Source organism: Aquila chrysaetos, chromosome Z, assembly GCF_900496995.4.
Source record: "Aquila chrysaetos chrysaetos chromosome Z, bAquChr1.4, whole genome shotgun sequence".
Taxonomy (NCBI): domain Eukaryota; kingdom Metazoa; phylum Chordata; class Aves; order Accipitriformes; family Accipitridae; genus Aquila; species Aquila chrysaetos.
The window spans coordinates 41,859,907-41,887,545 of record NC_044030.1 but is presented as its reverse complement, the minus strand read 5'-3'; the positions used below and the strand labels follow the sequence as shown (position 1 = coordinate 41,887,545).

General features: G+C 41.5%; 1 protein-coding gene across 1 annotated transcript; it reads right to left on the bottom strand.

Annotated features, from left to right (window-relative positions):
• Positions 1-1,023: 1,023 nt before the first annotated feature.
• LOC115336766 (fructose-1,6-bisphosphatase isozyme 2) lies at positions 1,024-23,266 on the bottom strand. Its single transcript, XM_030004282.2, has 7 exons — positions 22,902-23,266; positions 20,012-20,174; positions 19,006-19,098; positions 13,184-13,324; positions 11,820-11,957; positions 5,587-5,706; positions 1,024-1,757 (listed from the first exon to the last, which is right to left on the bottom strand). The coding sequence occupies exons 1-7, from the start codon at positions 23,072-23,074 to the stop codon at positions 1,563-1,565; spliced, it is 1,023 nt and encodes a 340-aa protein (XP_029860142.1). The 5' UTR covers positions 23,075-23,266; the 3' UTR covers positions 1,024-1,562.
• Between the last annotated feature and the right edge of the window lie 4,373 nt (positions 23,267-27,639).

Here is a 27,639-nt window from a genome sequence, read left to right as displayed (position 1 = left end):
AGTTTTCCCTGCTTCCTCTTCATTCTCCAGGATTTAAGTGTTGCTTGTTTTTTGCTGTCGATAGCAGAGATTCGGGAAGCACATGACAAGGAACAGAATAAAGAAGTACACGCTGTACTTGCTGATCCTGGGCAGTTGTCACTGTTACAGCTTTAAAGACTGTCTGATAAAGACCTGCAGAAAGAGTGCTCTGATACCTGAAGCAGTACTGAAATCACATCCTCGCCCCTGGGATAACAATACCTAAGGGTCAATACCTGTCCTGTATAATTTTCTGTCTGCCTTTATTCAGCCTGCCTCCTCTTTACAAATAATAGAACACAGTTTTAAGTTTAAAGATAACCATTGGAGTTTCTTGGCAGGAGTATTTGTAACTCCTATCTATGTCCTAATGTAATTCACAGAGTGTTCTTAATAAAGTCTTGTACCAGCATGGCTGGGGACGTGGAGTAGGGGTGAAAATGAGCAGATGGGGCAGGAGTTGCTTAGGACAAGATGGTTGCCAAAAGAAACGTCCATATAATCAGACAGGAGGGTTATAAAGGTACCGGGATGCCTAATACTTAAAGTGACCTAAAGCCCAGTTTTCACACCTTTATCACTTAACATAATCACACATTTCTTTTAATTAATAATTTTTGCTCTCATTAGCCAATGAATGCCTGCTAGTTTCAGAGCTGATTCCTGATCTCCTTAGGCAGTGTCAACTCTGAGATGTGGCACTAGGGCACCAACAGGACGAGTGTGCTGGAAGTGGCTAGGAACAGCAGTATAATATATATAAAAGGGCAAGCTTCAATCTGAAATGAGAACCTTTCTAAGTAGAAAAAAAAGGAGGTGTAGCAGTCGCATTGCGGCAATAGCTCATGTTCTGTTGCAGAGGGCAAGGGATAAACAGGGAATAGGCATGATTTGAGTGTCGCATCCATAGCAATGGCTTATTGTAATTTGTGCCATTAAAGCTTACCTGTCTAAATAGCACAAGGCATTTTCCTGTTCTTATAAGAATTGAAATACCCTGGCAACATTGCAGCCTTTTTATCTTTATTAATTACTGAAGACATATATAATTTGGAGCTTAAAAACACTGTTTCAGACAGCATGAGACTTTTGGTCTTCTCAGGGCTGTCAAGATAAAAAGCAACTGCAACAACACTTCTGACAGAAAATCCAGATAATGGCATTGCGAATGTTGATGTGACAATCCTGTGTCAAACAATGCCAACTGTGTAATATCAGATGTAAAGCTTCAGATCAAATGGGGGTACTGACACAATCCACTTCCTTTTGTTAATATTATATAAAATAAGTCACTTCTGTTTAATAATCAGGCCTCTGTCTCTACTTTTGCATTGCATAAATCAGACTTAAAGGATTTTTACATTTGTCTGCAAATGAAATTTTTGGTTTTCCCATCAAACATTCTCACTATTTTTCTAGTTCTCATAAAGTAGGATTTTCACTGAGAGATGGGTGCTAATTGCTAGAATCCACCATCTTGAAAGGTACAGCTTTTCCTGTAGATTGAAGACGAATGAGCAAGGTCTGATGTAGAAAAGCCTTTAGCTGCTCTTCTGGTGTTTCTGTACACAAGCAAGGTATTCTTGCACGTCCTCTGGAGAGCCAAGGATAAGAGGGACTCTCTGGTGAATACTCTCAGGTTTCACATCCAACACCGCCTCAGTCCCTGTAGTCGCCACCCCACCTGCCTGCTCAATGATGAAAGCCATAGGGTTGCACTCGTAGAGAAGTCGGAGCTAAAAAGAAAGAGGGAACACATGATTGCCTTTGGGGAAAATTACACCAAAGGACTTACAAGAACCTAACCTTCCTTTTGTGATTTTGGAAAATTTTTACCAAACATCAATTGACCTAGATAGCAATGTCTCTCAATCTGCCCCTCCTTCTTCCCTCTCCTCTTACCTCCCTTAACACCTTCTGTTTTGAGGAAGAGTGTACTGACCCTGCATCCAAGCATCACCACCATTGTTTCCAAGCTGACATACTGATGTGCAGCACCAGCAAAGCTGTATTTTGTCAAAAAAGTCAAAAGTAGCTGTTGGGCCCACAGACATCAGCAAAACAGTTAAGACAGCTAAGTTAACAGTACCGGGAAAGAAAAGCCCAGATCTCTTCTCATGTACAGGCTTTATGTGTTACCTCAAAGCTTGGGGTAATCGCATTGTGTTTGGTCAGGATATTTTGGAGTTTGAAACTTGATGCTCCCAGTTTCAAATTTCAGGATTTGATTGCTGCTCTTCAGAAACGTGAATAGATATTAGTGGCCTGAACTCCTCCGGATAGTGACTGTTTTCAGAAGTAACTGCAGTAACTATTAAAAGCAAATTTTCCCTTTTGGTATGGAGGCAGTTTTGGTTTGGACCTGATATCTGTTCACATCTTTAAAAATGTTTTCTCTGGGGTGCCTATGGTCTGATGGAATGCAGACTTATTTGGGACATGCCAAAAGTTTCTACATTTAAAAGCACATAGATGATAGCTGGTTATTTTTTAACAGACATTGTTTCTGTAGGTTTAGTTGAATCTGATGGTCTATGAAGCGCTCATGTGCGACAATGTTAGTACATAGTATGTTTAAAGGGCTTTTCACAGGTGCAAAAGAGAGACTGTTTTCTGGGGAAAAGCAAACGTGACAGAATGCAACCCTATATAGACAAAGAAATGGGTCGGTGTCCTGTTTTTGGCTGGGATAGAGTTAATTGTCTTCCTAGTAGCTGGTATAGTGCTATGTTTTGGGTTCAGTATGAGAAGAATGCTGATAACACACTGTTGTTTTCAGTTGTTGCTAAGTAATGTTTAGACTAAAAGTCAAGGATTTTTCAGCTTCTCATGCCCAGCCAGCAAGAAGGCTGGAGGGGCACAAGAAGTTGGGAGGGGACACAGCCAGGGCAGCTGACCCAAACTGGCCAAAGGGGTATTCCATACCATGTGATGGCATGCCCAGTATATAAACTGGGAGGAGTTGGCCTGGAGGGAATTGCCACTCGGGAACTAACTGGGCATAGGTCGGCAGGTGGTGAGCAATTGCATTGTACATCACTTGTATATTCCAACCCTTTTATTATTATTATTATTATTATTATTATTATTGTCTTTTTTTTATTGTTATTATTATCATTATTAGTTTCTTCCTTTCTGTTCTATTAAACTGTTCTTATCTCAACACAGGAGTTTCACTTTTTTTTCCTAATTCTCTCCCCCATCCCACTGGGTGGGAGGGAATTGAGTGAGTGGCTGCATGGTGCTTAGCTGCTGGCTGGGCTTAAACTACGACAGTCGGACACAGGACTTTACTACCCATCATTCCTTTATCACGCTGTTTGTAATAAAACCATGATGTATCACAAACTTAAATAGTGCATATTACCTTCATTCTTATCTTTAAAGCCCACTGAAGTGCTACTTCAGGTACAAGGACTCCATCTGGCAGGCAACATAGGACCAATAGCCTTCATTGTTCCCCTTAGTGTGTGGCCAACTTTTGGATCATGAGCCAGAAAACAGCAGTGGTACCACTGTGGAACCATGTGCTGAGTTTCTTCTTGCTTAACTGTGACTACATGGCTTAAGGAAAGCAGTTTTCCTTCAGGTAGTAGTGCAATTGCACTCAGGGGTCTTCAAATGGTCTCTGTCTTCAGATAGGTTTTAACATTCTTCACCTAATAGAGAACTATAAGCCTTAAGTTCATAAAAAATATTATTTAACATATCTGATTTGAAAAGAGGATCTATTTGGCTGGTTCTGCATTGCTTATTAAGTATTTTGTTCTCTTTCTTTAACTTGAAGGAGCACTATATGCTGGGGCCTACATGCATGTCATTTACATTTGCTTGAAAGCCTTTGAATCAATTCCAGTGACATTTGGTTCCTCTCAGCTCTCTATCCAAGTGCATAGACTGTCTTTCAAGGGGATGATGATCAGGGCACCTGCCGCAAAGGCATCATCTCTCCAGCAAGAAGAGTTTTGTGTGAAAAGAACTGTATACACGTGCACTCTGAGAAGGAAAGAAGAAAACTTTTATTTGTAATGATAGTACGGTTTTGCTTCTTTCATTGCTTTCTCTACTATGGGAGTGCAAGATAGATGAATCCAGTAGTCAATGTAGGCTAACTCTTGCAGAAATCTTGATTTCTATAAAATTATATAAGTACTTTGTACATTTGTTCTTTTGTCCTATTTCTCATCTTTTCTCTTCAACAATGGTTTAACACAGATTTCAAAACAAAAAGTTTAATTTGAAGAGGCCAGTCAGCAAACCCACTTCTCTCACACACAGCAAATTCCTTTTTTGTCTCTTGCTCTGCTACACAAACAGATCCACACCATTTAATGGCGGTTTGGTTGGTAGGGTTTTTTGGTTGGGTTTTTTTTTGGGGGGGGGGGTGTGGTTTCTGGGATGATGTATCAAATATTTAAATCAGATTTGCCTGGACAAACATGTAGATATTTTCTGTTGTGTATTCTGAAGAGAGTTCTTTTCCTGTTCTCCTTGTTTCACAGACCACTTGGATCTGCTGTGTTTATGACAAATATGTGATCACCAGGATGGAATCAGTAGTCCTCTGTCCCTAGACATCAGGATGTTTTGATACCAGTGTGGGAGACAGGACAAGTAGTTTTATGAGGGTAGATTCCTGTACATACCAGCCAAGGATACAAAAACATTTGAGTAGAAGGTTTTAAGTATGGTATTGACCAGGAAAGAAGGAGGTCTTGAAGTCAGAACAACATGATTAATATATTATGCATTGAGCCAATCATTTCCTAAGGATGACCTGCAGGTTACTGGTGGTCCATATATTCCACAGATCAGCTGTATAACCAAATCTCTTTTAAAATATATTTGTTAAGAAGTTTGATAATAAGGGTATCTGGTGTTGCAGGAGAAAAGTTGAGGTTGACTGTGGTCCATGGCCCAGCAGATTCAGGGATTCACTGCATTGCATTGCATTAAGTCACAGTCTGTTTTGTACAGGCATCCAAATGGGGGATGATCTTTTCCCAGAATACTCATCTCAGCATGCATGAAACTCACTATCCACTGACAGAGTTTTTCAGATCAGTTAGTAGAAGCTTGTGTTTGCAGGGCTTGTGATAGCAAGCTCAGTACCTTTTGGAAACGTTAGGTAGGCAAACTTGGTTGTCTAACATTGGACAAAACCCTGTCTGGAGTTCAGCATATGCCATCTGGACTCTAGTTGCCAGTATAAAGTGCAGAGGTCTTCCATAGGCCTGTGTTGTATCTGCCAGTTGTGCTTAGGTATCTGAATGGGTTTCTATGGTACTGGAATGTTTCTCTTTAGATAAATGAATAAAGCCCTTGCAGTGAAAACCATTTGAGTAGTTTGTAATATAAAAGCACACAGGAAAATTTCTGGCCTAAATTGGCAATTGCCTGAATTTCTTGCCAATTCGATTGCTGACGATCATGTCCATTAATAATTTTCTCCAGGGGTGGAAAATTGTTATCTGTTTATATATCTAAACTATTCCTTTACATCTCCAGGAAAACCAGAGGTATTAGGTTGACTAAGTTCACCAGAGAGTATGTCAAATGATTTACCTTTCCTTTAGGACTCTTCTGATTAGCAGGGTACATGAAGATCCCACCATACATCAATGTACGGTGAACATCAGCTACCATGGAGCCCACGTACCTGGCACCATATGGGGAACTGCCATCCTGAAAAACATAAAGCATTATATCTACCAGGCTAGACAGCTAGTAGCATGGCAAAATGTAATTTTGTTATAAAACAGGAATCAAAGCTGCTTAAATCAATGGCTGCTTATGGACACTGTAATGCCTAAACCAGCCTGAAGCTTAGCCTTTTGTAAGATGTAGTGATTGTCTATGGGCTTCTAAAATAACCACTTTAAAGAGCTGCACTCACAGTATGGAAACCAGGGTGCCTGTAATTTAAATGGACAATTTGGCATCAACCCCCAGCCTGTGAAAAAAGCAAGGGCTGCAAACAGTGCGCGAAAACTTCTTCACATTATCAGAACAATGTACCCATTTGAGTGCTGATCCTTCACTGGTTCCTAAGCCAGGTCATGAGGAGGTGTGTCACTTTTTGCTACACGTCCCAGAGGACATTCCCAGAGGATTCCAGCTTTTTCCTTCTAGCTTATTTGTCAAGTTGTAAAATTGGTCATAGCATTCATTCTGCAGCTTAGTTTGGGAGATAGCAATTCATTAATGAATGTGGTTTTCCTTGCTTGCAGCTTAGAAATTAATGTTGTTGAAGGAGAGGTCATTTTAGTGAGAGCAATCAGGGAAGTATTCATATCAGTCTCAGGTTTACTGATCATAAAAATGGTAAGGTAGGAAACATAGAAGACAAGCAAGGTGTCTTGCACAAATAGAAGTTATATACACCAAATAAGTTCCACCTGAGAAAAGCGACATGTCACCGTACTTTTGTGAAAGAGAGATACACAATACAAATGTAAACTGAAGGAAAGCTTTTTGAAGCTACTATGCCAAGAAGTCTGTTGGTCTTTTAATATCTCTCACTCTGTCTTCAATGAAGTAGAGGAGGAATTTGCGCCTTCCCAGAAAATTAATAGAGGATGGGACTTCATGAACATTTAGCACACATATATATTTGTGTATTGCAATGCTACAAGTTTGAAAAGATCTCTGCATGTTTTTTTCTGCCTGGATCAGTTGTCTAATAAAAGATCTTAGCGCTTTCTATAAAGCTTGCCTTGTGCTGATACTAGAACCAGAGAAATACATAGAAAACTTGTTCAGCAATGCCAGCTCCAAGACCTTCAGACATCACAAGTTAGTGACCCTTCCCAGCAAAATCATGAGGTTAGCTGGGAGAAAAAAAACCACAAGTGGGAGGAAAAAACACAGATAGAGAAAAACATCATTATATTTTGAAATCACTTTTTCAAACTCTTCCATGCAACTGTGAGGTTTTGATGTTTACTCTCTTTTAAAATGGGAAGAGATTCTCTACACAGTATAATGCAACACAACACTAGGAAGTTGAGTCCTAAGCCACTAAATGTAAGACTTGGATATTTGATACAGCTGGTAGTAAAATTGGAACAGAGAACTGTTCCAGCTAAGGTAATAACCCTTGTTCAACTGTAGTTGTGCTGTTTTCCACGCTTCTTTCTTCTTGTACACATTAGGAGAACTATTGACAATTCAGAGGAAAACAATACAAAGTATGAAAGACTCAATGGGTAAGACACAGCCTGGAGCTTTTATATTTAGTTTTGTTTAAACCTGGCCCTATTATTTCTGGGGACAACTAAACAATACTTTTAAGTATTTAATGCCTTTTTTTTCACGGCTTACCATCAAATAATTACATATTTAGACTTCAAATGATAGCTTTTGCATCTCACAGCTGTTTGCACTTGTGACTTTGCAACTGTGAAAATCTGAGTTCAGAACAAAACACCTTAAGAGGTGTTAAAGAGAGACCAAAGCAAGTTTGCAGTTTAAGAAAAGACAATTTTCAGGGAAAGATGTGATTATAGTCTAAAATTACCTTCAAAAATACAGTCAAAGGAAGAGCTCTCTTTTATGGTTTCAGAAGGTGATGAAGCAAGTCTTAAGAAAAGTTTGTTAAACACTAAGAAAAGTCATAGTGTATCGACCATAAGCAGGCCCTGAAACAGACTGCTAAGGCCTGCTTCTACGACATTATCAAATAAGGAGTCTGCAATCCACATGTATAAAATTTACTGACCATGAGCCGCACAGCTGAGCCACCTGTTTACAAGTCATCAGATACATTTGGGATGTGCTAGATTTCCTATTCATGTGCAGGTCTTTTACACAATTTATGTGTACATGGACACTGTTATGTGAAGCTGATGAGATGCCACTGACAGTTTTAGTTGCTTCTTACCCTAATAGAAATTCACCTGCTAGAAATACAATGCTGAGACTGTGCTGAGAGAAATACAGAAGAGAAAGTCCTCCATTCTGGTGCAATTATCACTTGAACCACAGACTGAAATAAAGTTTTCGCTTCCCTTCTTAGCATCCAGCTACCTGCATGGGAGGAATAAATAGTCCTTTCAGTTACTAGCAATGTTACTTCTTGTTACTCTAGTTTGGTCACTCGTGTATTTTTCTTACAGATGAGAAAGTTAATAGGTGTTGCATGTGTGTTGGCATATTGCCCAGGCTTTCTTCTCAAACAAAATAACAGAGCATGAATGCTAGGGAGATTCATCCTGAGTTCTGAGTAACGATAATATGTGTGTTTGCCCAGTGAGCACTTTGCACTGGTTCAGCTGATGCTAATGAAACAGTTGGAGAACCTTGATGTTCCCTTGGTCGGCGTCCATGGTGTTTGCGTAAACTTGTGATTGCTCTTATTTTCACCCTTTCTGCTGCTTTTCTCTGCTTAACCCAAAGGAACAAAAATGTCTTGTAACAGATAGGTCCTGTGATTTTTTTTTTCACAATGTGATAGAAGTCGCTTTTTCACTTCTTTATTCTACTCATTTCTGACAGCTATGTTCCTCCATAGCAGAACAGGACCGTGTTTTTCTTGCATAACTATGACAACTAGGAGAGTGGGGGGGGGAAAAAGTCTTTACTACAGACTACAGCAGCAACACCCCGCATCCCTCGCTCCACATACAGATGCAGTGACAAAAACACATTGTTTTTATTAGCTTTTTTATGTCACTTGGGCACAGCCGGGCTGGCTGGCAGGAGAATGCTTCATGCTGAAAGGTGCTGTTGATGATAAGTTTTTGATGGCATTGCTAATACAAATCCTTAACCAGGGAGTCTCCATCGCATGACTCTCAATCAACAAGCTGTGATGAGACTCAACTTCTCTTGTGGCCGTAGGAAGCAAAGATAAAAATAAGTGGAAAAGCAAAGTACGACAATGCCCACAGCATGTTTCTGAGTTCTACCATCAGTGAACCAGTGCCAGCTAAAGGCTAGGGCCCTGCAAGCATTACTGGAAGAAAAACCCACTTTGAGAAGGAGTTAGAGTCAAATTTGTGCAGAAACAATTTCTGGCCCAGCAGTGCCCATTATACAGTGCAGACTGGAGTAAATGTGTTGCTTTACAGGCAGCCTTGCAAACAGCAGCTTGCTCTTCAAGATGGTTAAGCAGCAGGATATTTTGTGATGCTTAACAAAAAATCAGCTTTACTCTGCACTCTCGTTCCAGAAAAGATGTGTCTAGACAAACATTTCCCAATAAGATCTGTGTAACAATGGTAGGAGGTTTACAGCTGACCTGCAGAACAGCAACAATTTTCCTGTGTTTTTAATTTGGAATTGATGCCTTAGGTGAATGATGGTCCACAAGAAACTTTGATGGTCAACATGGCTTTGTAGTCTAGACTGCCTGATCTAGGATGCTGTTGTTAGCTAGTAAGGGAAAATCTCTCCTCTCCACATAAACGGTTGATTTGTAGTATTTGGTCGCCAATGACAGTGATACAGTACTTGGGACATGTTGTGGAGAACATACATCCTACTTTGTTTGCCTGTTTTATTTTTAACTTTTCAGTTTTCTGTGGCAATGTTAGAGAGTCATCTGAACAGTCTGTTGACCAAGAACCACAGGAAGGAGGAAGTAGAAGTAGGATCAAAGGAAAAAAGGGATAAGAAAGTGGCAAGTAGCTGAGATTAATGCTGAGTCTCTTGGCTTCTAGTGGCCAAAAGGCCATAGTGTGAGAGTGGCCTGCCTGATTAAGAAGGGGTCCCCCATGCCCCACATGTCAGTTCCTCCTCAAGTCACAGGCAGAGGGTATCCAGCAGATACCCCCCACTGCCCTTCTGTGTGCTGCAGAGAGGAAGACAAAAGACCAAAGCTGTGTAATGGTCCACCTGGGCACTGCAGGGAAGGAAGGTGGGAGCATCACCAGTGTAGCTGTAGCTGGCAAGGCTTACAGATGATGCCAGGAAGGAGGTTTCATGCTATAGAAGAGTGGCAACACCTTCTTTCTCTTGTCCTCTCACAATGCAAATATAATGTCCTTTTTAAATCAAGGAACTGAGTTATGCTGTTTCCAAAACTCTGGTTCATAACAAGCTTTCAGATGGGCAGGGCACTTCCTTGTGCTTTGTGGCCATAACACTGGTGCCTTGTCTGTTCTCACGCAGACAACCCTACGTCTCAGAGCAGCAAAGCAATGTGCTTGCTCAGCATCACTGAGGAGGCTTCCCCTGCCCCAAATAACCAATGCACTACTGCGCTGCTTGCTTTAAAGTAACAAAAACACGTTTTGCCAACCTCTGTTGTGTTAGTGCAACAACACTTTCAATAGGTTTTCTTCAAATGAAGCACAGATTTGAGATAAAATAGTGTTTGCAAATGAGGTTTCTCCTGTACATCCTAACCTACAGGATTTAGTGAATCACATGATAGAGCTGTCCTCACCGAGCCTGTGGTGAAATAACTCTGGTCTTTCTTCTGAGTTTGAAATCTCTACAGTCTTTTTATAGTTGCCTGGGGTTAACTATTTGTTTAAGAGTTTTACTTTAAACAACATTTTGGTGGTTTGCAAAAACACAAATTAATAAATCCAGTGTTAGTGCATTATACTGAACACATAGCTCAGCAGCATAACGTGAGCAGAGTGAGAAGCACAGATCTCCTTCTCTTTCCCAGCTGGAGGAGTTTTCTGCTTCTTTCACAGCTGGACTGAAAGCAGACTTCCAAGTTCCAAAATAACTTCAAATATTCAAAATTAATATATTTAAAATACTGTGATATGACACCCTCTGTAGCTACAACCTTGATAATGTGGAAAAGAGGTTTTGATAAGAGGTCAGCATTGTAGCTATATCCAATGTAGTAAATTCAGATTTTCAGCTCAGAAGGAGCTTCTCACAGGACTATGGTTTAAACTCTTCCTTGGTACAGCACCCTGAAGTTTTCTGCTGGATACATTGATTTTTACATGAGCCCTGTGTAAGTATTCTCGACAATTTACAGCTTAAAAAATAATCCTATGGCTTTTTTTTTAACAGGAAGAGCATTAAAACCAGTTTCCTGGACAAATTCAGTCCTGAGCTATTCTAAATCATGATATTTTGTTATGACTTACTGGTCACATAACCACACCTTCTAGAGAGCTTCCAGCTTTCCACATTGAGAGCTTGTATTGTGTCCTCCTAGCATTGACTAGAGGTCATCCAGAGCTGTATGTCCACATGAGGAAGTTCATCAGACATGGGATGTTCTCAGCTTTACGTCTCTGAGGGATACAGTATAATTCCCTTAACAACAGAATGTAGTGAAATTGTGCCTCACACCATTGGCTTTTGTCAGTCTATGGGTTGGTTTGTGCTCCATATGATGCAAGTAGAGAGTGCAAGAGTGATACTGCATTTCTCAGATGCAAGCATGTACAGGAAGGAGAAGGTGATGCCATCCAGATCCCTGCCAGCACCTTCTGGGCAGTATGTAGAATCTAGCCCCAAATGTCTAGCTGCACATATGACTGAGCTGCATATTCAGATAAGCTAGAAAACAAGGGTACCCCCACATGTTGCTGGCACAGTTTCAGAGCTTTGTTGAAGAACCTGGTTCTTCATGTACAGCACATTTTCCTCCACACAGTGACAAACAAGCAATGAATTTACTTACTGAAGTCTTAAGTTATAAAAGACATCAGGGCACTGGAAAAAAACAGACATATACCCGAAATGGACCTGATGGCACAAAAGGCTTACATGGGGCTGAACTCAGTGAGGCCTTCAAATCCTTTTCCATTGGCCAGGACTGTGTGCTTGCTAGCGCGCCAGCACACAGAACATTGGGTACAGTGCTAATATTTTCTTACCTCAGGGAATTTCTTCTTTTGTAAATATTCTGTCATTGCAGGATCAAAATACTTTGCATAACCTTCGTTGAGACTATATACTTTCCCTTTCTTCTTGATTTTAACATCTCTGTCCACCAAAATAAATTCACCGAGAGCCTACAGAAGAACAGGATAGACCGGCTATTAGCAAGCAGCAGAAAATTTTGTTGACTTTCCGTAACAGTTGTCACACTAGACAAGGCAGAAACACTAGCACAGCTTGGTCCTTTCAGCACTAGTCTTGTGTATAACTTCACAGTATTTCAAAGAGAGCAGCAAGCACAGAATCTGCATTAAGTTCATGAAAACTTGTCATATTAGTACTATAAACAAAACCCAATTTGACTCTATTAGCATATCAAAAGAACACTAGTCAGCCCTGAAAGCAGATTGATTGTGAATCTCTGTCCACAAATCATAAGGTTACAAATTAAGAATGACCGTCTGATCTCTGAACTTTTCCTGCCTGTTTTGTCTAAATATCTTAAAGTGAATGTGGTCGGCTACCCCCAGGTGTTGATGTCGGCAGGTTGAGTGCAACTTCCACCTTCTCTTCCTCTGTCTCTAATCAGAGCAGTTCAGCTCCCAGTTCTTCCCACTTGGAATGAGACTATTTATAAAGGTTAAAAGGAGTTTTGATAATAATGCATCCTTTCATCACCCTCCCACCCCCCCCCCCAACCTCTCCCCTCCCTCCCCCCCCCCCCCCCCATGTTATTTCCCACATCTAATGCTGGTTTCAAATGAGCAGTGTTCTTCCTGCATTCCTCCAGCAACACTTGTTGGGCTCCTGGTCTGGGCACCGAAGGGTGGCACATGTCCGATTGTATGGGTATGGTTGTGCTTTTGCAAATTGTTGGGTATGCAACTTAGAGGACTTCGACATAAAACTAAATTGCACTCCGGAAAGAAGACATCACTTTGCATGAACTGTATCAAAAAATGGTCCTTGCCCCAGGCTAAACACTTAACATGCTGAGGTTCTTCTACAGACAGAAAATGGAAGAACAAGAAAAAAGCAGAGTCCTTTAAGTGGAGGCAAAGACACTGTTCAGAGTAAATTTTCTTAAGTGTTTGTAAAACCCAGCAGTCTGGTTTGAATGAACAGGGTTTCAAACGCTGTTTAACTCTCACTGAGTGGAAAAATCAGAGGAAAAATCAACTGACATACTCATGTATTATTAAATACTTGTAAGGTGGAGGTGGGATGCTCCAGGATGTGGGTGAAAAAAAGAATTGTGTATACTGCCTAGATTACAGAGACAAGGAGTAAAGAAATGAGTAAACCCACGCATGGAAAGGTCTAAAAGATAGTGGCAATGTGATTAACACCATGACTGTACCGGATCGAGCATGAAGCAGTCCACTCCTTGCCCCGTGGAGAGGGCTACCAGTGTAGCACTGCCATACAAGGCATAGCCTGCAGCAACAATATTGCGTCCGGGCTGCAAAGCGTCTTTTTCAGAGGGCTCGTTGTCTGTTTCCTGAGGAAAAATTATCATTGGACTGAAGGTTAAATTCTTGTGAGAAACAATAAAAACAACACTTCAATAATAATGTGGGGCAGATTTCCTTTTTGTATCTACACAGGCCTTTGAAACAACTGAAATAGAGATTGTTCCCACTAGTTCAGGGCAAGTTTGGTACATGTACGTATTCATGCTGGGACAGGACATTAAGAGTTTGTTATTTTACACGTCATGCAATCAATATGATACCTGCAACAAAGCTGATACCTTAGCGTTACAGCCCAGTCTATTAATTCAAGATCATCAGAAATCTGAGACAGAACAGAGGTACTAATTTTCTGTCAATGTAAACATAAGCTATCATACTGACACCCCTCAGAGGGAATAACTGTGAGGTGAATGCAGTTATTAACATTACAGAAAAGTTGCTTCCAGTAATGCAGAATAAAAGGGTAGATGGTGCAACACGATGGAACCAAGATTGTGCATTTGTCTCTGCTGGTGAACAGATGGGTAATTGAAGTGATATAAATGTTCATATTATGTATAAAAGAACAACTGCATTTGCATATGTAATGTGTGAGTATGTGCAGGTATGTGTATATAACTACACAGAGCATTCACACGGCATTTTACTTCATGCTTTTAATCAATTTCTGACTTGTGTTTTGATTTGGCACTTTGGTTATCACTGAACAACAATAGCCCAAGCAGACCTGATGCAAATATTTCCAGCCAGCTCTGGGGGTGTGCCTCAGCCACGGCTTACAAGAGTTTGACTGATGGGGTAAGAAAGGAGAACAGCCAAGAGTATTTGGGAGGACTGGCTCCAGCCTTCACCTCCTGGGACTACAAAGGAGGTAGGGAATGCTTGATACTAACGTTTCTTTAAAAGCTTGTCTGTTGTGGGGGGTCTTCTGTGGATGTTTTGGTGGTTGTTCACGAGGAATTAAAATGAGAACCCCCTTAGATCCTTTCTTCAGAACCTGGCTTAGCATTTTGTTGTTCCAAACTCAGACAATTCCTCAGTGATTGCATGGGCTTAATTAGATTGAGTAGCAGCTAAACAGAAATAGCAGGTCTAGCCAAAAATATCTGGTTAAAAAAATAAAAATCAGTGGAGACTCTTTTGTGTAGGAAATAAAATATTTGATGCATATTGAGTAAATTCCTTAAAAAATCAAGAATGCTTTCCACAGATATTTTCCAAAGGAAAACACCTCTCCTCCAACAAACAGAGAAATTCTCTGCTGTGCTGCGTGGCAAGGCACTTTCCAGGTGCCCATCAGGGTCCTAGCAAGGTGGAAAGCTAAGAGTAACCTGAGGATCCTGTTCATTGATGTATGCCAACATCTAGAGGAAACTGAGATGTGGCACACCAAAACTACATCTTTCTTGGCATATGAAGACAGTAATTCCGCATCAAAATGTTTTCATTTTCAGCTGGAAGATTTTATTACTTTTATTACTTTCACTTACAGTTTTTTAGCTGTATTTTGCTCAAAGTTTTTTATTATTATTTTGCAAAGTTATTCTGTGGAAAAAAATCCAGTTGCCAACCAGCTTTTCATGGGAGCTGAAATATAGCATGTACAAATACATCTGGTGTGCAGTCTTTTGGAATTATGCTATGTCAAACTTCTTATTCAGAGAGGTTATAATGCACATAATGAAGGAAGACTAGTTAAAACCCCTGTTTGTATATTCCAGAGCTTTGAATACTGACTGTTAGTGGCTAATCCTTTGCTAAACAATCTTTTACAGAACCAACTATTATGCTGTACATAGCATATCCTCTTTCAAAATGTATTGCCATGGTACATACATCTCAACACCAAAAGCAATGGTTGCCTATAGTAGACTAATTATTTGCAACATTAAATGCAGAATTAAACATACATTTACACAACTAGTTGCAAACATATTATAATTCTCCTAGCTTTTTGTATGCTTTCGTCATTAAATAAAGAATAGTTTTGTATAAATACAGTGAAGACGTTTGTTTTATAGAACATGGTGTATATACAGTATATGTAACTGCTGGTTACACGTGTTATTGATTTAAAATACATTTTTCTGAGATGACCTTTTCAGTCCTATCTCTTAAATGCATTTTCTATGTTTATATGGCTGAGAAACCACATATTTGTTGACTATTCTGAAAAAAATAGGGGAATTCCTCCCTCGGGAGATGGACAGTTGGGCAGAATTCACTTGTTTTTCCATCTGTGTTTCCAAGAGCCAGCTTCCAAAAGGAAGGAAAAAAGCTCAGCCTCAAACAAACATTTTGCAGAGCTTGTCAGAATGCAAAAAAGCTAGAGATCAGCTGATAATTCTTTGTTAGGACTGCAGGAGTTTTGTCCTGCCAAGTACCATGTACTGTGAAACAAACCAGGGAATTAAGCTGGCCGGTAGACTCTGATAGCTGCTGAATATTTTCACTTCTTTCTGGTGCACAGATGGATTTCCTTTCTATTATATTTTGACTATGAGATGGCGGTAGTGAAATCTCTTTAGAAGTCCTTATGCAAGGCACTGAAATAGGCAGAGGAACTGCAGAGAAGCTCTGACAAGCATTGATGCAGTCACTTTGGCTCGTTGTTGGTGTGAAGCAGATGAAACAAGGTCTACAGAGTCTGGCTATAGGGGTGGCCTCAGGTGATAGCTGAGTATGAAAATTTTTGCATGTATGATTTGCCCACATCACATGAAGGAGTTCTCATCAGCACTGGGAGCAGCTCTGGAAGGACTTGGTTTCCAGGCCTCCATTTTTATCACGTATTTCATGAGTATCTTTTGCATTTGCCCTGAATTCTTACACCTTCTCCACAAGGGACTACATGGAGGGGAGGACATTGTCCTCATGACAGTGCGGGGGAGGAAGTAAATACACCTGAGGCATTGGGCAAACTTAAAAATTAAAACCAGAATGAAACAAGGCAGCAGAGTTTCATAGCGTATATGTGCAGTATGGATTGAGAGTTATAGATTCAGCTCAGTGGCATGAAAAACTGGGAAGAATCCAAGCAAAAAATATTTATTGCCACGACATCCTGACACACCAGCAGCTGAGAGACCCTCAACGGCAGTGACTATCAAGGTCTTATCCCTTGCTCTAACTTCCGTTGATTCAGCAAGGCTCATCCCTCAGCCCCACTTTTCTGACGTTTCTTGTGTTTTTAACAATACCACCCATGATTCAGAAAGCAAAAGCCAGGTGGAAAATTTAATAAACCTAATATGGTATTTATTTCCCGGTGGTTTTTGCTAAGAAACTGATGCAGTGCTTTTCTGGCAGGAGGCAATGGTACCTGCCACCATGGTGGTGGCTCTGGATTGGGAGCAGCCAGAGAATGATTTTTCAGGTTTGAAATGTATTGGCCAAGTCTGGTCTTTGTAGAAAAGTGCTGATTACCTTTTTTTTTCTAAAATGAGACAAATATTTCAGTTCTGGAGGGTGTGCCTTTGGAAATGAAATTAAGGTGCTGACATGGTGAGGAAGTTAGTCATGCAAACATCTGAGAATTGGAAGGTACCAAGTATCAGACAGGTGCTAACGGTAACCCTTTGCAATTACATTTTTTTCTAGCTTTTCCAGAATGATGTTAATGAACCTTAAATGGCTTGAAATTATATTTTCTTTCTTAAGTGATTCTCATCCATTGGATAAATATCTCACTTTTATTCCTTTCACACTACCCTTCAGTAATAATCAATAAAGGACTTATTTCATTATTTCAAAGGTTTTGAAGTTAATAGTGTTTAAAGTTAATAGCGTTCCTATGAAATTGTCTTGTCTGAGAGGAAGGTGTGTTAATTAGTGTGTACTTTGGAATTAACATTTTAATGGAAAGAATTACACAAGTGAAAGTCTGTAAATTCAACATTGTTTCTAACTTACCAGGGAAAACTGGCAAGTTGCTCTTGTAATTGACAAACTGTGCTTCATCCTAGCAGCAGGGCTTTCATAAGGATATGAAGCATTTGTACAAAGTAATATAATTTTCTTTTTATGAAGCACTGAAGGGTATCCACCCACATGAAATCCAGTAACTTAGAAACAGTATTTACAACAAATATGTTAATATATATTAGAACAACAAGAAGTATGGGAAGATCAGAAAATGAACTGAAAACTTGAGTATTTGGGAATGACAATTGTTATTTGGGAAATGTTTCTATTCTGAAGCAGAATCCTAGGGAAGACTGGGCAGTCTATGGTCTTTACACACATTAGCAGGTGAGTTAAAGATGGTAGAGAAATCTAACCTGTATTTCAACCTGCTAAGCTATGTTAATCACACTGAGCACTTGCCTTTACAGCCAGGCAGAGTAACTTAACACAACATTTCTAAAGAGAAAGCTAATATTTAGTATTTGTAAGATGGTGCTTACCACCTTTAAGAGTAGTGGACAATGCAGCTGTTGCCTACCGTAAATGTTGGGAGGTGCTGTAGTCTTTTAGGCTATCTTTAGAGAGATAAATGAAAAGGGGTCCCTTTGCTTACCATAAGGGCATGTGGCATGGATTGCATCCATACAGCTAAGCTCTCATCCCTGCAAAAACCAAGGCGGTAGATGGTACTGGAGGTAGTCCCTGGGCTGCTCTTTCCACAAGCCATACCCAGGCATCATCTCAATGTTGTCTGGCCTGGGCTGCATCTGTGATGTGGGTTTGCACTAACCATTAACAGTGTGGACAGCCATATGCCAGCACTTGGCTTGTGCCGCGACCCTGTTGAGATTGTGCCATAACTACTTGGTTTACTAGTAGATGAATATTCTCAACAGTGATGATTAGTGTATACCTACCAGAAATGTAAAAAAAAGAGGACTAGCCAGTTGAAAATGATGAGTTAAAAGATGAGAGTATACTTTAAAAACGTATCTTCAGATGTTTGAATCGTAGTGCCTGAATCTGCAAAGACTTCTTTGCAGTCACAAGAGTGGTAAATGTTACTTCACAATAGTAATGGCTGAGGGTCTCCCATAGTCATATGACTGTGAGCTCAGGCTTTAGGAAAAACACCGACTGCTGGGAGATTAGCAATCGAATCACAAGACTTGGCATGACTCTCACTATTAACGTTTGTTAGTTGGCTGCGCCGTTGCTGTTCTGTGCAGCCCCACGGGAGCAGACGTGCTGGCAGGGCCCCGGCGGCTGCAGGTGACTGCTTCCTTCAGCCTCAGGTGGCCTCCACCGGTCAGCCAGCTTATAAACTCCCACCCGAAACAGGCATAGCAACTCGCACCGGGAGGCCACCACACTGCTAACCATGACACAGTCCAGCCAGTGACTGTCAGCCCTCCCCAGTCTGTACCCAGGAAGACAAATTACTGTCATTTGCAGCCACCGCGACACCCCTCAGCTCTCCTGCAGCAAGTAAAGCATCACTTGAAGGAGCTAACCGGCTGCCTGATGGTGAGAGGGTTTTATTTAAGCGCCTGTGTGTCTGGAGAGGGGGGAGTGCTGCCACCTAACAATTTCATGGGGCTAAGTGTCCCCTTCCTGGGAATTTAGGCAGCATTTCAGCACTTCTGAAACTCAAGTGTTACCTCTTCTACTGTTTCCAAAGCTCTGTTGATCCCAAAGACACTCAAAGGACCTACGAAAGAAACTGAGCAAGTTGATATACCCAAGACATTTTGCTTTCACCAAGGGAATCATGCCATGTGCACTTTGTTCATCCTCTTACCTTTTTGTAGATAGCAAATATTGTTCCTATTGGTGCCAAGCAGTCTATGTTGGATGAGCCATCAAGGGGGTCAAAGCACACCACATATTTACCCTAAAACAGAAGTGGCAAGGGAAGCATTAAACGATATGTAGTCTTGCGCTATTATTTCTTTTTGCTTGACAAACCCCATGTTTTATGACTGCGTTTATCCCTCCAGGCATGCCTGACACAGCTTGTCAGAGAAGGCTGCACTGTTGGCCCAGCTGGCCCTGCAGCACAACACCCACTCCCTGCAGGGCCCGCCAGAGAAATAGGAGAGGGCACGTTTCTGCTCAGACAGCACAAAATCTGATGATAGAGAGGAGCAGCCATCTGCTGCCAAGCAATGCAAGAAATCGCTTGAAAGAAAAAAGAAGTCACTTGTTCTGGAAGCCATCATCTTCCTCAAGTAAATAAGTTTTGTTTTGTTCAGAATGAAAGGATTTGCCTGTGATGTGAGATTTGATGATAAGAAGGCAGAAAGAAGATATCTTGGGGAAAGGGTAGGTTACATCAGCATGACCACTATCTTGCTGCAACAGGATCCCTCCTGGGGCAAGCCTGATGAAGCAGTCAGGTGTTTCCTCTGGACATGTAACATAAAACCCAGATCGGCCAGCCTCTTATCTCATTTTATCTTGCCTAAATATTAATGTAATCCAAAACCGTTACACGGGCAGTCAGGGAATGTAATAGTACACTTACACCTGGGATCTGGGTTGTGCTAACAAGCTCCAAAATAATTATTTCCCCTCACCTTCACAAAACTTTAATAATAATTTTACCCTCCACGTCTCCTTTAGCTGTTGAAACCATGCCATCCACCACAGTTACTAATCAAAACAATGCAGTAATGGTGGAAATTTCCTGAATTCCCCGGGGAAGGGTTGGTTTTGGGGCCAGCCCCAGGTTTCATAATTGAAACAAGAGTGCCACCTGCTGCTGCCTGAGCCGACAACCCCCTGAAGGCAGGAGCTGCACAGACCCGCTTCTCTTTCGGGGTAATGATGGCCTCCTTGTTCTCCTCCGTGACCAGGACGCAGGTGCTGTAGGAGGACTGGAGCATATTAATCACCAGGGAGTTGGATAATACGTCCAGCTTCTTCACTTCGTCACCAGTCACGTTCACAGTGCCAGCTATACCAAACCTACAGAAAAGTAAAAATGTCAAGAAACCTGAGGGAGGCCAATGTTACAGGTTTTTAGGAAAAAAAAAAAAAGTCAGGGTGGGTCCTTCCTCTCATCTTCCCACACCTCTAACCTTTGGATTAAACTGCTAAGATGCATTAGGAGACAGTTGCTGCTGCTACTGGAACATAAAAGCATGCACGAGAAAGAGAAAGGGTGATGGCATTCATTTTTGGGCTTTACCTGCATCCTTTTGCTCCTGCTTGGATAGTCTCCAGGCCAGGACCAGGGCCCACAGCCTGGCTGGTGCGTGCCAGGCTTCCCTAGCAGCCCCACAAAGCAGCTGGCAGCAGCTTGGAGGAAGGAGAAGGGGCAGTTAGCATCTGCATTGTTTTCTGCCACTGGCTGCTCAGAGCTCTGTGATGGTCCTTCAACCCACGTCCACTCAGTCCCCAGCCACACCAAAATCAGAAGTTTTAAAGACACCCGCAGATAATTCCCCATGCTGAACTGTATCTCAGGATCAAGGTCTGTTTTATTTGGTGATCCTCAGCTGAATTAGAATGATGCTTCCATTCCCTATACTGATTTTAGCAATATACTAATGATGTACTATATCATAGTGCATAGTACTATATATAGTAGTACACATATTTCTGAGATTGCTAGTTGAGGAAGCACTGTTTAGACCTAATGTACATGGTCTCAGCATCTTAGAAGTATAAGGAATCATACAGGGAATAGATACATCATTTTTATTCATTATGGGGGGAAAAAAAGAAAGAAGGGGAAAGGGGTAACTAATTAGTCCCTAGGATACTGGTCAGCAGCAGGCCTTAGTTGGGGGCAGGGTAGGTTTTTTTTGGTCTTACTCAAAGTTCAAAGCTGCCCGAGCTTTTCAGAATTACTGAGCATTTTGAGCACCCTATTTTGGAGTGCCAAGTTTGAGATACTGGAAAGGACCATGATTTTCAGGGAGTGCTAAGCACCCATTCTCCAGTTAGTGCGTTTTTCAGGCACATTCCCAGCTTAAGTCTATGGCTTGGAAAAAGGTCATCCTTTACTTTTGAATAGCAAATTTGTTAAAAATATATGCTGAGCTCTTTAACATTAAACAAGTCACTTCACAGTCTCCTGTTTAGAGGGGCTAGAAAAATCAGAGCTCTCTAATGTCACAGATGCAGATGTAGGCAAGCCAGTCACCGTGGTTGAAAGTTTACCATGGGCATTTCTGAAATTTCATGCTTAGTTGCAGCAATTTGAATGGTGCAAGTTACTCACTTTTGTGTACGGATACGTTAGATATTTCTGGTTCATCACCTGAAGCTTTTGTTTATAGAAAGAGACATTTGCTCCTTAACATAATGGATGTTTTCTTTCTGAAGGGAAGATTCATCAAGCACAGTAGCCGTGTGTTCTGGTGGCTAGGTGGCTATTCCACCTCTAGTCTATCAAACAGAGGTTCTCCCCACTTACTAAGTACTTCTGATGTTGCATACTGAAAGATTAAAATGAGATAAAAGCAACTGTTTCTCTAAAGGTCAGGGAGGCAAAACAGCCCAGCTTCACCTAGTAAGTACGAAGTATAGTTTAACAGTTAGGGCATAGGAGCTTGATGCTGCTGTTAACTTTGAGCATGTCTCATGTCCTCTCTACATACTACAGTCCCTGCCTGTAAAGCAACAGTGATAGTACTGAGACACTGAATTCATGATTTACAAAGATCATTGAGGACTTCGACCCAATAGTCGACAGAAGGACAAAAAGAACCAGAGTGTCATACATTTTGGTGTTTCCATGGCAAAAAAAAAAAAAAAAAAAAAAAAATTACAAATGTTCTCTTTCTTACACAAATATATTCTCTGTCTTTTTTATGCGTGTACACATATGTACATACACAGGTATGTACAGAAACATATCTTTCAATACATAACAAAACCTGTATATTTTAAATGCATAGTTTTATTAGGACGTTCCAGCTCTCTGAACAGTTTCAGATAGATCACCATTAAAAGAGTGACACTGATGTCCATTTCACCTTGCTGTGTGAGGAACAGCTCGGTTCATCCTAGGCTTTGCTAAGGCAATTCTTTATTCCATTTGCTAAACCACTAGATGTCAAATTGTTATGTTTGTTTTTCGTATAGGGACTTTTAAAACTCCCCACCTGTAACCCTGCTACTACTTGAGGAAGGAAGGGGAAATGCACTCATGCATGGTAGCGTATGTGGTTTCTCACAGGGCTGTTGCTTTAGACCATTACTTATACTGCAGTCAGGCAGAACATCAGCTTCCCAAGATAAGTCAAGCCCTGATTTGCACAGCTCAGCACCAGGCTTGGATGTTAGCAGAAAATATCACGGTGTGATACTCTGCATTAAAAATACCATGTTGTGATATTTTGCAAATTCACAGTAGATTTAAGAATAGATCAGTATCAACATTTACAAGGGATAACGAGGTGAACAGTGCATTGAAGTTCTGACTTACATTTTTACATTAAAATATTACAGAACAGCAGTTAGTTTAAACACCTATCTTGCACCCAGTATCAAAATGCTCCAGAAAGAGAGATCTCCCGCTTCCCACTCTTGATAATCCAGGCTCTGAACTCACGCCTACAGTCGCTTGGCTTAAAAAAGACATTTTGAATGTATTTATGAATCCCTGCCCACTCCCCAGCCTTGCTGTGCAAGCAGCTGTCTCTCTACCTCCTCCTCCTCCCCGTATCGCTAGGTAGGACTCACATGTGGGCAAGGCCTGCCTTTCTGACTGCAGAGGAAATGGCCTTTATGGCAGTCAGCATGGAGTTGAGCAGCTGTGTCAGCTCCCCTGTCGCTCCTTTAACGCGGCGTCCCTTCTCCATAACAAATCGCGTGAGCGTCAGCATATCCGTTTCGAAGGGGGTTTTGTCAGACATTTTTGCTGGGTACCAGAGTTCCTATATTCTCCGCTGGACGAGAGGCTTTCTTGCCACGCTGAGATCCTGGGTAGCTGTTTTATTTTGAGGCGAAGCCGTTGGCTGCGTTGCTGGGCAGAGTTTATTAAGATGTTTCTGAGACCATGTGATTGAGTGCTCAGAATAACTGCACCCCAGGCTGGCTCCACCGCCCCTCCAGGATGCAGGAAAGGAGCCCGAGACGGGACTTCAGCTGAGCAACCCCTGCTTGGCTGTCCTCCCCACAGACTGAAATTAGTGATGTGCAGATCTAGTAACATATTCTAATTGTGCGTTACACTGCTTATAACGCAAAGCTCGCGCTGGCCGCCCAGCTGGAAACTGCTTTCCTGTAGCTGCCGCTCAGCAACGAGCTCAGCATAGCCAAGGGAAGGCGTGCAATTTGCAAGGCACCAGAAATGAAGGCACGGGGCATCAGTAACCACGCGTGCCATCGTGCCGCGTGGCAGAGCACCCACCATGCTGTGACGCCGGGCGTTGAAGTTCCCTTCTCATATCGCCTTAGTCCCTGCTTGCTCACCCTCTTTTGGCCTTTTCCATGGAGGAGGGTTTTGAAGGTGTATGGCACATCCCAGGGTAATCAACGGGAGACGCAGGGTGCATCTAGACATGCATTTATTTAAGATGTTTTCTGTTGCTAGTTAGTCTGCTGCAATCCCATTTTAATGACTTCATTCCTAGTCTGGGCTACTTGTAATATTACAGGGCTTGCATGAATGAGAAGTACTGGTGAGTTGTGGCTTGATTCGTTACAAAGTAATTGTGTCTTCAATAATTTACAAGTGAAGCTTATCTGATTTAAGCATATCTGTGTCATGACTCACAAAATGAAATTTTACGTCGGCTTTGGTATTGTAGTGCACCATGTAAATAAAGGTATGTCCAAGTTTGCAATTATACTGCCAGTAACTCCTTACAAGCAATATACTTGGATCATATGGTGCTAACATGAAGGTAGACGGGAATGTCAGTAAACTAGGTACCTGCTATCTGGAACACCGGAATTACAGATTTTAATTACAGCACTATCTTCCCACTCAGATAAGGCAGTAAGAATGATTATATGTTGTAGCCTTCATTTTACTTATTAGCAGCACTGTCTTGTTTTTAAGCAGAAGATCTGGAAAGCCCACAAGCAAAACAAGAAAATCTGGAGTTAAAGAAAAAAAGTTTCATTGAATTTCATTGTTATCATTCACTTAACCCAAATTACTGCACTAAAATCATGCCAGCAAGACAGAAACAAAATTCAGTAACAAAACATACACCTAGCTTTGCTTTTGTTAATAGGAACTGCAGCTGTAGGCAGAGGTTTTATTTCCTTCTGCATTCCCTTTTTAATCTTTAGCATTTCTTTGGATTTTCCTAAAAGCATCTTTTTACCTACGAACAATACACTACTTGGAGAGTTGTAAAGGGATTTGAATGCTAAGGTTTTCTACTTTGAAACCAGCCTCAAACAACGGTCTTAGAAACTGACAGCACTGAACACTAGCAACAAGTACAAAGACAGTTCAGTGCTGCTTGCATCCCATGTGCTTAGCTTTGGGGATGTTTCTCGTGTCTCATTCTAGTGAGGAGGAGGGACTGGTGAGCAGAACTCCTCAGGTGGAGCAACAGGCAGATTTTGCACTGTGTCCTCTAAGTGAATGGTGGAAGAAGAAAGTGAGCTTGAAGATTTCTTCTTCTCTTTCTACCACTGTGATCTAGCTGAAAGTATACAATACCATTCATGTCACGGGACAAATATTCCAGAGCACTTTTTGCCAGGTTAGGAGACTTTCTTTCTTTGAACAGACTTTGTACAAAACCAAAATATAACATATTTAGGGAGCTGTGGGATAGCACATGGTGCTATTAATAAAAGAAGGGGACAGGTTTCACATTATACATGCAAACAGATCTGCTGGCTTAAAGTACAGCCATTACATTCTGCACATTATTTCCTCATCATGGCAGTTGTCAGCCTGGCCAGTACTAAAATGCTTTCAATGCAAAAATCTCTCTGCTGTGTAACTAGAATGCCATCAGGATACCCAATCAATTTAGCAAATAAGAAATGGGGTGGGGGTGAGCCTATTGCTTCTAACATTTATCAAGACATCACATGCACATCTTCTTTACTGTTGAATCCAAGTGATCTTTTACACTGGTCAAAAAGACAAAGTTCAGATCATCTAACAGAAAGTTAGTTTGTTTTGGAGTTAGTGGCGCAAAGGGTGTTCTTAGAGCTAATAAGTTCATTATTTGCCTCTTTTTTTTTTTTTTTTTTAAACTGAAAAATCCCCAAATGCTTTTTACAGGTACTGGATACGTTTTAGTATGTATAAAGCACAATGCTTTGAGCTGCAGCTCAAATAACACTCCTTTAGTAAGAACTTAACTTTTACACTAATATGTAAAGAACACAGACTCTACACCCAAGCTTTCCAGAAATATTGCAGCCAACAGTGGAGCAAGAAGAGAAAGAAAAGAATAAAACTTGGGTAAGGGCACAAGACTGGGTTGCATGAAAACTTTACCCTGTTTTGATAAATACTGTGATCCCACTGTATTATAAAAACCTGAATGATTAACCTGAATGATTAAGCTATAGAAATAATTACCATTTAAGGGGGGAGGGAGAAACCAGATTGTTTCAAAAATGTGTGATGATTCTTTTTAAGCCTGAGAACCGCTCAGTAATATGGGTTGGAACAGCATAGAAAGGTTAAAAAAATAAACAAACACCTCAATTTGACAGATCCGTGGGAAATTTGCCCTCTCATATAAAGATTACACAAGAGCTCTCAGGGATGCTTCACACTTCCACTGGCATATAGGCTAGCCCTGTGCCGTAAAGGTGACACCTTGTCTAACTGATTTGAAATGTTAGTCGCTTGGATGGTGCTGGCTGAAATTGGAGCCAGCGACCTTTCACCAAATGCCACAGTTCAGCCTCTGAGTGGGGCAGTGGGTAGTACTGCAACGGGGACTGAAGGCGGACACTGCAACAAACCAACCCTGGTGCAGGGCAAGCTCTGGAAAGAGGGCTGTGGAAGGAGATGACTGCACAGTTCTCCCCTGCTGGTGGCTACACGGGGATGCCATTCAAATGTGGGCTTACGTATTACAGATAGAAAGCTAAAAACCCAGCTCAGAATGTGAAAAATGCTAACCATAAAATGTCAGCCTACAGGCAAAACCAAAACACTGGAAACTGACCTAGCAAACATGGGTGGTATTGCCTTTCCTTCTATAACCTTTACCTGCTGCCAGTATGGTGTCTTAAAAATAGATATATGCAGCCCCAGGATTCCTGAAGAGGTTGAGGGCAGAATACAGCCGAGAAATTACTATAACTAGACAAAAGTGTCTGCTGTGGATACCGTCTGTCAAGTTGTGCCAACAGACTAGTGAGGCACTGCAATCCAAGCTGATACACAGAAAGCCAGAAAAAAGCTGTAAGGGCTTCTGACTATTCTCTGCTCAGTGTATTAAATAAAAAAATTGCATCCAGCTATAGCTCTGGGGACAGGTGAAATTAAAAAATTAAGATCTAAAAGAGTTGTGCATAACAACAGTCGTGCACTTTCCTCTAGGAGTAGCATCCAGAACCTCAGAGAGGCTTAGAGTCCTTCTCAGCATGCTGCCTGCTGTAGCTGATGTAGTGAGCTTGGAGCCTTTTAAAGTGTGATGGGGTATGTGCCAGAGCCAGCAAAAAAGGAAATGCTTCGGATAAGAATGTGCAATTCCTTTGGGAAGTGTTTCAGTGTGTGAGGTAGGAACTCCAGCTGCTCTTAACACCTTCACTCGTCAAAACTGAGACAGACTTGCTGTTTCTTTTGAAATCACAACGAAAAGACAAAACAGGTGCAAGGATTGCATTTTTTTTTCTTTTACAAAAGCGAGAGCATGGCCATATCCAAGTGGTTGGCTGCTCACACAAAGAGGCAGAGAAAGCAGCATTGGCCCTAGCCCAAGAAAGAGCAGCCCGTGAAGAAAAGCCTGGGCCACAGGAGTCCCCCAGCACACGGCTGTCCCACTCGCTGTCTGGTCAGATGAAGTCCTCTCCCACGTTACGGCACAAGACTCACAGGTCGGGGTAGTAAACCCTCTTTTTGCAGGCTGGCACCCAGGCTGGCAATAAGGGCATCTCGCTGGGAGATGTGGGTTTGAGCCTTCTCCCAGAGGGGAATTAATCAGAAATTAGACAGCATACCGCATGGTCGCTGTTTGTGGGTGCTTGATTTTGCAGGTGTGTATCAGGCAAAGTACATAAGCCGTGGTCTGCTTCTTTCCCAGAGTAGAGTTTGGCCTACAGAGGAGCCAGATCCTGTGCAGGGATAGACTTAGGCCCTCACAAGAGTGAAAAGCAGGTGCACAAACAGAACAAGAGCTCAGTGGAGATTTCCAGGACTGTCCCAATCCTTTAAGGGCTCAGGTCCCTGAAAGCCCTGTCTTCACTCACAAAGCCTCATCAGAAACAGCATTTTCAGCAGAAACTAGGCCATTCAGTCCCTTCCAGAAACACATTGTTCTCTATC

What these genes read in the sequence shown, in the direction of transcription:
- LOC115336766 (XM_030004282.2), bottom strand. Translation starts at nt 23,074, where the DNA reads ATGTCTGACAAAACCCCCTTCGAAACGGATATGCTGACGCTCACGCGA. An exon ending in TTACCCCGAAAGAGAAGCGG is followed by an intron (nt 19,099 to 20,011) that starts GTCTGTGCAGCT and finishes CTTCTGTTTTAG; the next exon opens with GGTAAATATGTGGTGTGCTT. An exon ending in ACTGCTTCATGCTCGATCCG is followed by an intron (nt 11,958 to 13,183) that starts GTACAGTCATGG and finishes GTTCTTCTGTAG; the next exon opens with GCTCTCGGTGAATTTATTTT.